General features: G+C 53.8%; 1 protein-coding gene across 1 annotated transcript; it reads right to left on the minus strand.

Annotated features, from left to right (window-relative positions):
• Positions 1-75: 75 nt before the first annotated feature.
• On the minus strand, positions 76-14,792 carry LOC308126065 (kinesin-like protein KIF26A; the record flags this gene model as incomplete). Its single annotated transcript, XM_080490166.1, has 17 exons — positions 76-773; positions 938-1,088; positions 2,118-2,296; positions 2,380-4,639; positions 4,865-5,027; positions 5,160-5,316; positions 5,928-6,111; positions 7,147-7,409; positions 7,504-7,597; positions 7,765-7,968; positions 8,219-8,435; positions 8,680-8,828; positions 8,906-9,226; positions 10,212-10,296; positions 13,621-13,676; positions 13,973-14,068; positions 14,742-14,792. 17 exons carry the CDS (start codon positions 14,790-14,792, stop codon positions 574-576), a joined length of 4,830 nt encoding a protein of 1,609 aa, XP_080346292.1. The 3' UTR covers positions 76-573.
• Positions 14,793-15,246: the final 454 nt, after the last annotated feature.

Here is a 15,246-nt window from a genome sequence, read left to right on the forward strand (position 1 = left end):
CTCCACCCATCCACCCATCCACCCATCCATCCATCCATCCAGTAGAAAATGTAATAAAGACTAAAGAAGCAAAATGGCTCAAAATATCCTCATTTAATTTGGGACTGAAAATATAAATATGGAAAAAGTGCAAAGTAAAGCTGGTCAGTTTTTAATCCCTTTAAATCACATTGGGGAAAATTGCCACTTGAAATTAAACACAGATTAACTTTTGAAGTGAAGCAGTGGAATACGTTCTCGTCTCGTCCTCTTCTCATATCTCATACTCCTCTCTCGTCTCATTTGATGTCACAACCTCATCTCACGTCCTCATCTCATGTCCTCGTCTCTAGTCTCATGTCCTCATCTCATCCTTGTCACGACCTCATATCGTCCTCATCTCACGTCCTCGTCTCATGTCCTCACCTCATCCTTGTCATGTCCTCGTCTAATCTTTGTCACGTCCTCATATCGTCCTCATCTCATGTCCTCGTCTCATCCTTGTCACATCCCTGTCTCTCGTCTCATGTCCTCGTCTCATGTCCTCATCTCATGTCCTCATCTCACATCTTTGTCTCATCCTTGTCTACCGTCTCATGTCTCCATCTTGTCCTCATCCTCGTCCTGCCGTCCACCCGGTGGAGTGGACGTCCTCCAGGATGTGATGTCGAAGCTGGTCTCCATCAGGACTCGGGACTTGCAGAGGTTGACACAGATCTCCAACTGGGCCGTCACCCGGGCCAGAACCTCCAGGTACTCTGGGGAGTCCTGGTCCAGGTCCTGGTCCACGTCGACTGCAGGAGACCGGAAGGAGGGGAGACCAATGTAAACCAGGTTCACGTGGACAGTTAGTCCAGGACACACACACACACACACACACACACACACACACACACACACACACACACACACACACACACACACACACACACACACACACACTGGCTGTGGTACTCACACTGTCCGCTCCACCTGTTAGGGGGGACCAGGATCCGGGTCTTGGCCTCCTGCAGCTCCTCCGTCAGCTGCTGGTGTTTGTTCTTCAGGTCCTGGATCTGCTGCTGCCGCTTCTCCACCATCCTGAGCCGGATCATCAAGTTCAGCAGACCCTGAGGAGACCAGAGACCAAGTCAGGGACCGGAGCCCGGGACGGGTGGAGGACCCGGGTCTCTGAGTCCACTGCTGGATTTCATCAGGAGTCAGCTGCAGGTAAAATTAGCACAGGTGCTAATCTGTTTGCTGCAGAGTTAATCTGTAGGATTAAGGCGGGGCAGGTGACAGAGGGGAGGAGCTCTGTTTGTGTGAGTGTGTGTGTGTGTGTGTGTGTGTGTGTGTGTGTGTGTGTGTGTGTGTGTGTGTGTGTGTGTGTGTGTGTGTGTGTGTGTGTGTGTGTGTGTGTGTGTGTGTGTGCGTGTGTGTGTGCGTTTGTCCTCACATGCACCACGTGTTTGTCAACAATTTTTTTCTTGTCTTGACATACTTTTGCCCTTAAACTCACCTGAGTCACATCAAAATTATAGAGCATCGTCCTCCTCAAACATGAGATTATAGAGCATCTTCCTCCACTAACATCAGATAATAGACCATCTTCCTCCTCTAACATCAGATTATAGAGCATCTTCCTCCTCTAACATCAGATAATAGACCATCTTCCTCCTCTAACATCCAGATTATAAAGCATCTTCCTCATGTAACATCTGATTATAGAGCATCTACCTCCTCTAACATCCAGATTATAGAGCATTGGCCTCCTCTAACATCAGGTTATAGAGCATCTTCTTACACTAACATCCAGATTATAGAGCATCGGCCTCCCCTAACATCCAAATTATAGAGCATATCCCCCCTCTATCTTCAGATTATAGAGCATCATCCTCTAACATCACATAGGGCATCTTCCTCCTCTAACATCACATCATAGAGCATCTTCCTCCTCTAACATCAGATTATAGAGCATCTTCCTTAGACTGACCCACACTGAGCCGACAGTAATCTGTCACAGAAACATGACAATAATCCAGATTAACACACAACATTAGAAGGAACTATAAGAAATTCCTTTATAAATACACAAAGTAGTAACTACAAAAAGAAGAAGTAACTGTAATCTGCTACTAATCAGCTGCGGCCCCCCTCACCTCTGAGCCCGTCACTGCCCCCGTCCTCCTCTGCAGACGCGCCACGTCGTCGATCTCATAGACTTTTATCTGGAAGTTGTGCTTCACGGCGCCGCTCAGCGGGGGCAGATCCACCCACTGACCCCCCACAGAGCAGGCGTCTGGGGGCGGGGCCACGATCAGCCGCCGCCGCAGGAACCCTGGAGAACCAACAGTACCAGGCCGAGAGGAAACATGGAGGAACTATTGTTCTGATTGTCCAGCTTTTTTCATTTTTACTTACCGTTTCCTCTTTTCTTGGGTGATTTGGACGCTCGGCTCTTATTGGTCGACGGCGCTCTGCGCTCACTGGTGGAGCCCTGCGCCGACGAGGCGCTGCCGGTCGTCTCGCTGTCGTGTCTCATGCTTTCGTAGCCGCTGCTGCCGTCGCTGTGACGGAAGAGCGTGGTGCGGCGGATGGTGGGTGGAAGCTCGCCGCTCGGCACGCTGCCGTGGCGCCGCGGCCCCCGAGGTGCCGTGATCTTGCTGTACGGTGAAGGTAGAGGCGAACTGAGTGGCGACCCACTAGCGCCGCTTGTCCCGCCGTTGATGACTTCGCCGCCCGGGTCCCGGTTCAGAGGCTTCCTGTTGGCCGCCAGCTCACCGACGAGGCTGCTGGCGGCCCGGCTGATGGCGTGTTTGGCGCCCATGATGGTGCCTCTTCTGGTCTTGGTTGCAGCTCCGGCGCGTGCAGGAGACTGTCCGGGTGGAGGAAGGCTGCCACTGCCTCCGGCTGGATTGTTGGGAGAAGAGCTGGGACTCCTGGAGCTGCTGCTCAGGAACGTTCGGACCTTCAGTCTGGTACAAGATGAGCTTGGCGAGTTGTTGCTCGCGCCGCCGCGGACCTGCCCGGGATGGGAGGCGGCTGCAGCGAGGCCCAGTGAAGCGGCTCTGGAGGCCGAGGTGAACTCTGTATCGGCTCGTCGTGTCTTCAGGCTGGAAGATCGTCGGACAGAACCGGACTCGCCGACTGTAAACTCCTCTGGGGTCGATGTTTTCAGGAACTTTCCAGTGTTGCTGCTCATCTTCAAGCCACTCAGGGGAACCACCGTCCTCCTCTTTTCCTCTCGGCGCGACTGTCTGACGGGCAGCGTGGGAAGACGGGTGTTTCCAGGTCTGGACATCTGGACCAAGCTGCTCTTTTGTCTGTTTTTCCTCCCCAGAGAGGAAAGTCTCAGCATGCGGACCACCGAGTTGCCGTCATGGCCCCGTTTGGACTTGGAGCTCTGAGGCGTGGAGACAGTTCCCAGAGTCGAGGCTCTTCGGGGGAGTTGCGGCAGCTTGATGAGGGTTCCTCCTCCCCTGCTGGACTTCTCAAAACCACCTGCGAGCCACGGCACACTGTTGCTGGTCCCTCCAGACCTCTGAGAGGAAACGTTAGCTGTCCCACTTGTTGGGGGTTTACCTGAAGAGAGGAACTCAGAAACGTCTTGGGGGTGTAGATTACAGCTGCCCTGAAGCCAACGGTTGCCTCCAGATGAGGTAGGTCTGGTTTTCCTGGCTCCAAGCGGGTCAGGGTCCGACGTGGCCCTGGTTGTGTCGGGAGAGGCGGGACACGTGGTGACAGAGGGTCTATTTGGGCTGGTGGGATCACTGTCCACTCCGCTGTCGGTCAGGAAAGTCTTCAGACCGCGACACAGCTGTGTGTGGGAACCACCCTCCGACGTCGTGTTCTCTTCTTCCAGGTACGTGGCGCTCAGCGGGGGAACCCTCACAGCCCAGTCTGAGCTGGAAACGACCCCACCCTGCGTCCGGCCGGGTGGAGACGGGTCCGCTGCCCCTGCTAGCTGGAGCGACGTGTAGGCGTCAAACTCGTCGTTGATGCTGCTGATGATGCTGACGGGCTGCGAGCTGGAGGCTTCCGGGGTCAGGCGGAGCAGGTTGGGGGGGCGGCCGTTATCCGGGACCAAGCTGTGAGGGACCTCCTCGTTGAGGGCGAACACCAGCTCATCCCCACCCACCCGCATGCCGCTCGCCTCGGCCGGGTGCCGTCGCGGGGGAGCTTCAGACGCCGTCCTGCTTAGAGCCCCTCCCACTGGCAGCTCAGGGTTCAAGACTTTCTCCTCCTCAGCGCTGATAAGGATGCGGACCTGCTGCCGGTCGGCTTCTAAGAGGTTTTCCCAGAAACTCTGGGACCAGGTTCTGGGTGGAGGCGTGTCCGTCGTGGCTCGGCTAGGCCCCTCGCCACCATCGATGCAATCGAATCGCTCCTGCAGCTCTGCAAACGTGCTGCACTTGAAGTGGTCGCCGTCGGACCGGGGCGTGTCTTTGGCTCGCCTCCTGTTGAGGGAGGGGATGATGGGGACAAAGGAGGCGGAGCCCTCGTGGTCGCTCGGCTCTCGGTCCAACCCGGCGTTTCCGCCCGGCCCGACGTAGATGACGGTGTCGCAGGAGTGTTCGCTGCCAGAGGAGGACCGCCGAGCATCCGGAGCGAGGCGGTAGAGCGGTGGAGGGGCCGGGGCTTCCTCACAGGAACTGTCTCCACCGGAGGAGCTGGCGGCGACCTGCAGGCATGAACCAACGCAGAAAGTGAGTGCTCTACTGAGCATGTGCAGAACTGCTAGTCACTACCAACATGGCGAGCAGTGGGGACCGGGTCTGCAAATTAGCCTTTGGCTAGATGGCTCATGGACTTGGCATCGGTTGCTGTGTAAACGCAAAATTTTCTTACACGAAAGTACAACACGTTGTCATGGAAACGCGGTCAAAGCTGAGGAAGAAGTTCAGACCTTGAGGCTCCGCCTCCTCAGGTGGAGGACGCGTGCGGCGAGCTGCAGCGTGGTCAGCGTCTCCAGGAAGCAGCTCCGCGAGTCGCACACGTGGACCATCATGGCCGTCCGACAGTTGATGTTTCCCAGAGACGCTCTGAGCAGCATGGTGAGCTTCCTGTCTCTGAAGAGGAGAGAACACACACACACACACACACACACACACACACACACACACACACACACACACACACACTGAACCTTGGAAGATCCAGGACCCGTCAGAGCTGCACCTGGTGGTGCCGGACGCCCTCACCTGTACGGGACGTGCTTGGCTCCGTTGGCGAGGGCCAGGATGACGTTCCCCAGCGCTGACAGCGTCAGGTCCTTAGCTCCGCCTCCTCTCTGGCTCCTGCTGGCGTCCGTCTCACAGCTGCCCAGATCCAGGAGGTGCAGGCGGCTGTGAGTGCAGACTGAGGCAGACAGGAGGCGCCGGTTCACAATGGCAGTCATCAGATCAGCTCCATATTCTACTTTATTTCACCTCAAATTACTTGAATGGCCTCCTGCACACCTCCTCTATAACCTCCTCTATAACCTCTGACCTCTATAACCTCTGACCTCTAGAACCTCTGACCTCTATAACCTCCTCTATAACGTCTGACCTCCTCCATAACCTCTGACCTCCTCTATAACCTCTGACCTCCATAACCTCCTCTATAACGTCTGATCCCCTCTATAACCTCTGACTTCTATAACCTCTGACCTCCTCTATAACGTCTGATCCCCTCTATAACCTCTGACTTCTATAACCTCTGACCTCCTCTATAACCTCTGACCTCCTCTATAACCTCTGACCTCCATAACCTCCTCTATAACGTCTGATCCCCTCTATAACCTCTGAACTCTATAATCTCTGACCTCTATAACCTCTGACCTCCTCTATAACCTCTGACCTCTATAACCTCTGACCTCCTCTATAACGTCACTGACCCTCTCAGCGGTCGGTGTGCAGTGGACAGTTTGGTTCTGAATCATCTGAAGCTGCGGGTTTGAATCCCAATGCTGAAGTTCTCCCACTGACCGGCCGCCTTGCCGCTCCGCTCCGACCTCTCCTGCCTCACATCCAGCGTGAACAGGAAGTGAGAGTTCCTGCCGGTCTCCGCGTCGCTCGGCCCGCGGTGACTCGTCCTCGCCTCCAGGGCCGAGTCCAGGAAGGACGCCGCTTGTTCAGCACTGGCCGCTACAAGATCCGCCTGGTTCTGAAGCTGATTGGACGAGAGAGACCAAGAGAGAGTCTGACAAAAATCTAAAAACAAGGATGTGAGAGACGATGACTGTGGATTCCTTCAATCTTTGATAAGAACTGGAGGAACAATGTGGACAAAATGGACACATAGAACCTGCCCATCTAGAACCTTGTTTCCATGACAACATTTCATGTGAAACTGTATCAATTTAGTGTTTTCATTCCAGATAAGTTTCGCATTTAGACGGCAACATTTTCAAAATGTTTCCTCAGCAGCAGAAACAATGAAAACTATGTAGTTTTCATGTTGGTCCACTAGTTGGTGCTGTTGTTCGTTTTAGTAATGAGACCAAACACACACACACACACACACACACACACACACACACACACACACACACACACACACACACACACACACACACACACACACACACACACACACACACACACACACACACACACACACACACACACACACACACAGCAGAGAACAATGAGCTTTAAACATGAACACTGGGAGGACACGGACATTCTAGTGGACAGACCACCAAGTTAGATTGTGGTGACTGTCAAAATAAAACTACCAAGTTGGCTTGTTATTACGGTGACTGTCAAAATAAAACTACCGAGTTAGATTGTTTTTACGGTGACTGTCAAAATAAAACTACCAAGTCGCAGGACAATATGTACGGGAAGTCATGACACCACAGAGGAAGCTTTGTTCTGATTGGCTTTACTGAGCATGTGCAGAACTACTAGTTACTGCCAACGTGGTGACCAGGACCACTAGCGGTGTTACTGCCGGCTGCACGGCAACAGTCTGAGCGTTTTATAAAAGTTGCTCATTGGCAGCTGTGTACAAAAAGTTGTGTTTTCAGTTGTGCTGGCTGTGAGCACTGTTGTAATGTAAACAGATTCCAAGATGCTACGAATGTTTTATATATTTTGTTGAAGCTGTTGCCATGTAAACGGGTGCTAAAGCTAGACTGTACATACCATCTTGGGCCACTAGGTGTCACTGTATGGCGGTACCTCAGAGGAACATGGGTACCTGGCATCCACAGAGCGGATCCTCGGTCAGGCAGACCGGCTCCACTGGCGCCACCTGCTGGCTGCTGGAGCCCAGCTCAGCCAGGAGGTCGGTGAGCGTCTCCTCCCGACCAGAGATCTCCACCGCCGACACTCGCACCGAGAACAGGACGCCGCACTTCTGCCTGCGCTCCTCCATCACTCTGAAGAGCCAGGAGACGGCGGTGGGAGCCACGCCCAGACTGTGGGCGGAGCACTCCCGACCAATCATGGTGTAGGTCTTTCCTGGAGGGGGCGGAATCAGCAAGGCGTCAGACTAAAGCGTCAGAGCGAGGCGCCGCTGTCGTACTGCTGCGAGTGAGGAGCGTTGTGTCGTTACCCAGGTTCGCAGGTCCGAAGCAGAACACACAGCCGTCCGCTCCGTTGGCCACCGACTGGAGGACGTCCGCCAGCGCCCCCGAACACACCTCAGCCTATCAGAGGACACACTGTTACCACTGGCCAATCGGAGGACACACTGTTACCAGTGTTTGCAGCTGATTGGCTGATTGAAGTCTCACATTCACCCGTGAGGACATTTACATATGATTGCTGACGTTGCTATGGCAATGGGAGGACCCGGAGGACAAACTGGTCCCACCTGTGAGGCTTCCTGAGAGAAGACGCCATCAAAGGTGAAGGTCTTCGGCCCAGAGGAAGAGGAAGAGGAGGAGGACGAAGAGGAGGAGGAGGAGGACGTCTCGCACAAGGTCAGCTGCTTCTTCCTGCTGTCCAGCTTCAGGAAGGAAGTGGACTCTGGGGTCTCGCTGCTGTGGACTGAACTGACCCGGACCATCACTCGGACCTGCAGGCAATCAGGAAGTCCACGTCAGGGACCGGCGCCAACGACTGAACCCCGACAGCTGCCCAGATAACATCCACCGTCAAAAAGGTGAGAGCGAGGCTGTGGCGTGGCCAGGGAAGGGGGAGGGGCCAGGGGATGGGTTGGGGGAGGGGCCATCAAGTGGGGAGAGCCAGGGGCAATACATCTTCTGTGTAATCTCTTTTGGAGGTGTTTTTTAGTATATTCCAGGACGTTTCCATGGTAACGGTACCTTCCCTGTCCTCGGAGTGTCCTTCACCTTGGACCCGGCTCGAAGGAGACATGGTGGGACAGTGGGCGGGGCGAGCCGCAAGGCCCCGCTGAAGCCCCCGGTGTACAGCAGCAGGGGCCCACCGGGGGGGTCTGTGGGCCGCAGGGCGCCACCGGGGTGGTCCAGGGCCCGGGCTGGGGACTTCTTCCTGCGGGACAAACTCAGCTTCTGTGCAGCCCTGAACACAAAAACCAGAGACGCAATTATCCAGTGTGAGGGGCTGAGTTAATCCAACATAATCCGAGTTAATCCCAATCAACCCCGAGTTAATCTGACTCAACCCAGAGTTAATCTAACATAATCTGAAATAATCCAACTAAACCAACAGTTATTTGATACAATCCCTCTCATCCCTGATCCCTCCTCCCCTCATAGTAAAAAAAAAAAATATATATATATATACATACATATATAGAGCTGACCTCATGAAGAAGGTTGCTGCAGCCGACGGGGGCGGACCGGTTTGGGTGGCCACACTGTGGGCCGCCGGTTTAACGACGACGTCCTCGGCCGAGGTCCTCGCCGTCATGTGACGTCCATCTGAAGCATTCTGGAAGGTGGACGGAAAAAACTCTCAGCTGGTTCAAATTCTCCTGTGGTGCAATGGGAATTAGTCCCCCCCCCCCCCCCCCCCGCCCTCTCCCTCACCTCCTCCCTGCAGCAGGAGACCCTCCACACGCCCTCCAGGTAGTGGTGCGTGTTGAGGGGGAGGGGCGTGACCGTGGCGAGTCCTCTGGCTCCGCCCCCTCCCAGGTAGGTGCTCTGTACTCTGCCCCATCCCCATGGAGCTCCGCCTCCCTGCTGCTCCTCCTCCTCTTGCTGGTCCCAGTGCTGCTGCAGGTGCTGGACCCGGTTCTGGACCCGGTCCAAGACCCGGTGCTGAGCCCGGAGCCTCAGCTTCTGGTAAGAGGCGCCGCAGACGTCACAGCAGGCAGCATCTGAGGGGTGGGGCCGCTGCTGGAGGCGGAGCTTCGGGAGGAGAAAGGAGGCAAAGACTGGGTCCTGGGGGGGGGGTAGGGGGTGGGGGTGGGGGGGGGCGTCATTATAACCAATGTGTGGCTGCAGAACTGCAGTGTGTGTGTGTGTGTGTGTGTGTGTGTGTGTGTTCAACTTCTAGTTTACAGTTTCTTCTCTGGAACAGTTGAATCAGTGTTTATAACGATCAGATCAGATCCGTGTTGGTGTTCCTCAGGGTTCCTTCCTCAGGGTTCCATCCTCAGGGTTCCATCCTCAGGGTTCCTTCCTCAGGGTTCCATCCTCAGGGTTCCTTCCTCAGGGTTCCTTCCTCAGGGTTCCATCCTCAGGGTTCCATCCTCAGGGTTCCTTCCTCAGGGTTCCATCCTCAGGGTTCCTTCCTCAGGGTTCCATCCTCGGTCCCTTACACCTTCTGGTTTTGGTGCAGAGCTCATATTTTGTTGAAAATCAATAATAATTCCATCGAGAACTCCGTCTTCTCATCCTCTCATCCATGATTGCCCCAGAAGATTCTGCCCCCTCACGTGGACTGTCCCGCCCCCTCAGTCAAAATGTAGTATTTAATTTTTTTATATGTATTGTTTTCAGTCTATGATGTCTTCAAAACAAACCAGAACTCGGAAGAAACGCCACTGACTTGGTAAAACCAGAATGAACAGTTTTAGAAACTCAAATTCCGAGTTTTCAGTGGTCCTTGAACTCACCACACGATCACGCACCTGACGCAATCGTATCAATCAACCACAAGGTGGAGCCAGAGGCTGTATATTTTCAGCCACCTCATGTATCACTGATATCACAATGGATATACGAAAACTGCTAAACAAGCTCAAAACAACTCCCTGCAGCTGGAACCGGCGGCTCGGGCTGAACCGGAGGACAGGTGCATTAAGCAGGGGAGGTGAGTGAAGGTCCCGCCAACCTGCCGGCGCCCCCTGAGACCAGTTCAACAGAGTGGGAAGTCCGCCATCACGCTCACGCTCACGCTCACGCTCACGCTCACGCTCACGCTCACGCTCACGCTCACGCTCACGCTCACGCTCACGCTCACACAGCAGTGTGTTCTAGTTACCGGGTTTTTGTAACTTGGGTCTGATCACGCTTCTATGTGGCCCAGCAGGGGTCCACATTAAGGACTTTGCTCGGGCAAGTGACCCATCTGCCCCCCTTGCCCCAACGGGCTTGTGGTTTTTAGGGACGGAGCCGATCCGATCCGGGATCGGGATCCGATATCAACGTAATTCACGGATCAGAAATTTCCGCTCCAACCTGCAGAGGTTCCTGATCCATGATCCTGGTCTGATCCATGATCCTGGTCTGATCCATGATCCTGGTCTGCTTCATGATCCTGGTCTGATCCATGATCCTGGTCTGATCCATGATCCTGGTCTGCTTCATGATCCTGGTCTGATTCATGATCCTGGTCTGCTTCATGATCCTGGTCTGCTTCATGATCCTGGTCTGATCCATGATCCTGGTCTGCTTCATGATCCTGGTCTGCTTCATGATCCTGGTCTGATCCATGATCCTGGTCTGCTTCATGATCCTGGTCTGCTTCATGATCCTGGTCTGCTTCATGGTGCTGAAATGATCCCCAGTGTTTCCCTGCTGCTGCTCTGCTCGCTGGCTGCAAACTGTGGACTGGATTTCCTGAAGGGAGGCGGGTCTCAATGAGACCAGGAGGAATGAGGCAGGAAATCCAGTCCACAGTTTGCAGCCAGCGAGCAGGCTAGGGAAGTAGCACTGTGCTATCCAACTTTTCATGGCAACATGTTGCTGATTGGAGGGATTTTACACTCAAAACACCATAAAGCAACACAGCAACGTGGATGTTAGCTAAGCAACGCAGCAATGTGGATGTTAGCAAAGCAACGCAGCAACGTGGATGTTAGCAAAGCAACACAGCAATGTGGATGTTAGCAAAGCAAGGCAGCAACGTGGATGTTAGCAAAGCAACACAGCAACGTGGATGTTAGCAAAGCAATGCAGCAACGTGGATGTTAGCAAAGCAATGCAGCAATGTGGATGTTAACAAAGCAACACAGCAACGTAGATGTTAACAAAGCAACAGCAACGTGGATGTTAGCAAAGCAACACAGCAACGTGGATGCTAGCAAAGCAACGCAGCAACGTGGATGTTAGCAAAGCAACACAGCAACGTGGATGTTAGCAAAGCAACGCAGCAATGTGCATGTTAGCAAAGCAACACAGCAACGTGGATGTTAGCAAAGCAACACAGCAACGTGGATGTTGGCTAAGCCGTAGTCCAGCAGGGCGGCGCTCTCGGAGGAGAACAGCTCTGACATCAGAACAATGAGCAGCAGCTCCTCCAGGCTGTCAGCAGGCGACTCACACCTCCGTGAAGCTGCGTCCTCCTCCACGCTAAACTCCCTGAAAATAGTCCCAATGGTTGGAGCTGCGTTAGAGCTGGACACATTGGGTTGCAGCTGCCTTGCTCAAGAGTTTCCCCAGGGATTAATAAAGGGATAGAACTAGTTTATTATGAGATGATGACGTCACACAGACCCCCACATTGTCCACAGAAATACTTTGTACTGCTTCCTCTTCTGTCCTGATACTAACCTGAAGTTGTCTTTTGAGAGAATACATGCATACATTAGTACAATAATACAACCATTACAGGTTGTACAACAAGTACAACAATAATGAAATAATAATATTAAAGTAAACAGCTCTGGTATCTGAATAGTATCAGCAGATGTACTAATCCGGTATCAGGATCAGATCAGAAGTGATAAAACGTGTTTCGGTGCTTCTCTACTGCAGCGTAGGGACGAGCAAGTTCCTGAAGCTGTCCCTCCATCACACTCCTGTTCATGAATTGTACTTCAATACTTGTTTTAGAAATATATTAGTGACAAACTGGATCCACATTGAGTCAGTTTGTGTTCTGCAGTACTGCACTCTGTCATGTCAGCTTGTGTCTTCTTATTGGTGTACTCTAGTCACTGAATACTATCAGTTAATGTACGATACTACAATTTACTCTTTATCTAAAACTAGTCAGTAATCCTCTAGTATGCACAAGAATTCAATTCCTCCCTTTAGATAACTAATGCAGTACTTGTATATAATACAGGTACATCTAAGGTAAATGAAATGATAATGTTAATGTGTAAATGAAGTCTGATAGGCTAAAGGTTTCAGTACTATGTACTCTGCACAGATACTCATGGAAAGACGTTAAACTGTAAAAAGTATTTGTGAAATCTTATGTTTGTCTCGTCATTTTTAATTGGCGTCAAATAACCTCAAGTTTATTGAAAAAAAACATTTACGGAAACATTTTATGTTTTTATTGGTCGAACTCGAGTTCATAAATCTCCATTAAACTTCAGGAAGTAAAACTCCTGAATGTCGCGTCCTGCTTAGATAAAACAATTAGGGTTCCTCAGACTGCATCACGTCATCGCCCCCCCCCCTCGGGTTTTCAGCCCCCCCCCCCCCCCCCCCCCCCCCCCCCCGCGGTACTGAGCTGGAGCCGGGTCCGTGGACGCGGCACCGGTGGGCGGAGCCTCTGAAAACATGTTAGAGGACGGACATCAAGAGGAAACTTTTCATGAAAGCTTCGTCTCCGTTGGAAAACCCAAGGGCTGGTTCTCTGCTGCAGACGTGTGTGGTCGCACAAAGAAACAGCGCCCACGAGTGGCCCTACACCAAAACTACGTCATTTTCACAGTTTCTGCCGTTTCCATGGAAACTGACGTCGTTTTTCAACAGACGGCCGTGGAAACGTTCCTGAAACGAAAATGCAAAACTGATGAAACGTTGGACGAGTTAAAGAAGTCCTTCCTCCACCTCGTCTGTCCGTCATGCTGAGTTGTTCTCGTCCCCCGTCCCCCGTCCCCCGTCCCCCCAGGCTACTCTGACGCTCGTTAGCAGAGCGAGGAGCGACTGGCGCTAGCAGAGCGAGGTCACGGCTGCAGTGGAGCGCGGCGGGAGGCGAGGACGAGGACGAACGCTCAGATCGGCAGATCGGTACTGACGTCTGATAGTGCAGAGGAAGTCAGGGAGCCTGCAGGGTCCAGGACCTGAGAGCCGGTTCACAGGGTCCGGGACCAGACAGCCGGTTCACAGGGTCCAGGACCTGAGAGCCGGTTCACAGAGTCCAGGACCTGAGAGCCGGTTCACAGGGTCCGGGACCAGACAGCCGGTTCACAGGGTCGTGGACCTGAGAGCCGGTTCACAGGGTCCAGGACCAGAGAGCCGGTTCACAGGGTCCAGGACCAGAGAGCCGGTTCACAGGATCCAGGACCAGAGAGCCGGTTCACAGGGTCCAGGACCAGAGAGCCGGTTCACAGGGTCCAGGACCTGAGAGCCGGTTCACAGGGTCCAGGACCTGAGAGCCGGTTCACAGAGTCCAGGACCTGAGAGCCGGTTCACAGGGTCCGGGACCAGACAGCCGGTTCACAGGGTCGTGGACCTGAGAGCCGGTTCACAGGGTCGTGGACCTGAGAGCCGGTTCACAGGGTCCAGGACCAGAGAGCCGGTTCACAGGGTCCAGGACCTGAGAGCCGGTTCACAGGGTCCAGGACCAGACAGCCGGTTCACAGGGTCCAGGACCAGAGAGCCGGTTCACAGGATCCAGGACCAGAGAGCCGGTTCACAGGGTCCAGGACCAGAGAGCCGGTTCACAGGGTCCAGGACCAGACAGCCGGTTCACAGGGTCCAGGACCAGAGAGCCGGTTCACAGGGTCCAGGACCAGAGAGCCGGTTCACAGGGTCCAGGACCAGAGAGCCGGTTGACAGGGTCCAGGACCAGAGAGCCGGTTCACAGGGTCCAGGACCTGAGAGCCGGTTCACAGGGTCCAGGACCTGAGAGCCGGTTCACAGGGTCGTGGACCTGAGAGCCGGTTCACAGGGTCCAGGACCAGAGAGCCGGTTCACAGGGTCGTGGACCTGAGAGCCGGTTCACAGGGTCCAGGACCAGAGAGCCGGTCCACAGGGTCCAGGTTCTCGTTCTAACAGGTGTTTCTAACCTTCAGAGCTGTGCTGTCGGCCACAGCAGCGGCTTGCCTGTTCAGCTGTGATGTCACGATGTGGCAGCGCTGACACAGTCTCTCAAGCCCCGCCCCCTGATCCTCCTCCTCCTCTTCCTCCTCTTCCTCCTCTTCCTCCCAGCTCAGCGATCCCTCAGAATTGGGCCGGGAGGCGCAGCGCCTCCTCACATCCTGGTCATTGTCCTCCTCCGCTGGGTGGAAGCGCTTCCTGTGGCAGGTGGAGCCCACAGGAAGAGGAATGTCGCCCTCCGCCACCTGGTGGAGAGAGGAACACACACACACACACACACACACACACACACACACACACACACACACACACACACACACACACACACACACACACACACACACACACACTACAAGTGTTGTAGTTAAGACCACCAAATTCAAGATCAAGACTTTAAGGGTCTGAGGAGGAGGAGGAGGAGGAGGAGGAGGAGGAGGAAGAGGAGGAGGAGGAGGAGGAAGGAGGAACATGTACTCACTGTGTATCTGCGGTAGTCGGGTTCTCCAGTTGGACTGTAGTGAGAGAACATCTCACCAGATCTCCTCTCTGATACTGAGAGCAGCAGGAGGAGGAAGAGGAGGTGGAGGAGGAAGAGGAGGAGGAGGAGGAGGAGGAGGAGGAGGAAGGAGGAACATGTACTCACTGTGTATCTGCGGTAGTCGGGTTCTCCAGTTGGACTGTAGTGAGAGAACATCTCACCAGATCTCCTCTCTGATACTGAGAGCAGCAGGAGGAGGAAGAGGAGGTGGAGGAAGAGGAAGAAGAGAGGGAGGCGCTCCTCATACTCCTACTCTTACATAACCACCCAGCTCTTCTGCATGACCTCCACACACACACACACACACACACACACACACACACACACACACACACACACACACACACACACACACACACACACACACACACACTCCTTCACCATGAGGACTGACTCTCTACTTGAAGGTTCTCAAGACTTTTCTATTTAATGAAGCTACAGTGAA

Source organism: Lipophrys pholis (assembly GCF_963383615.2).
Source record: "Lipophrys pholis genome assembly, chromosome: 21".
NCBI lineage: Eukaryota > Metazoa > Chordata > Actinopteri > Blenniiformes > Blenniidae > Lipophrys > Lipophrys pholis.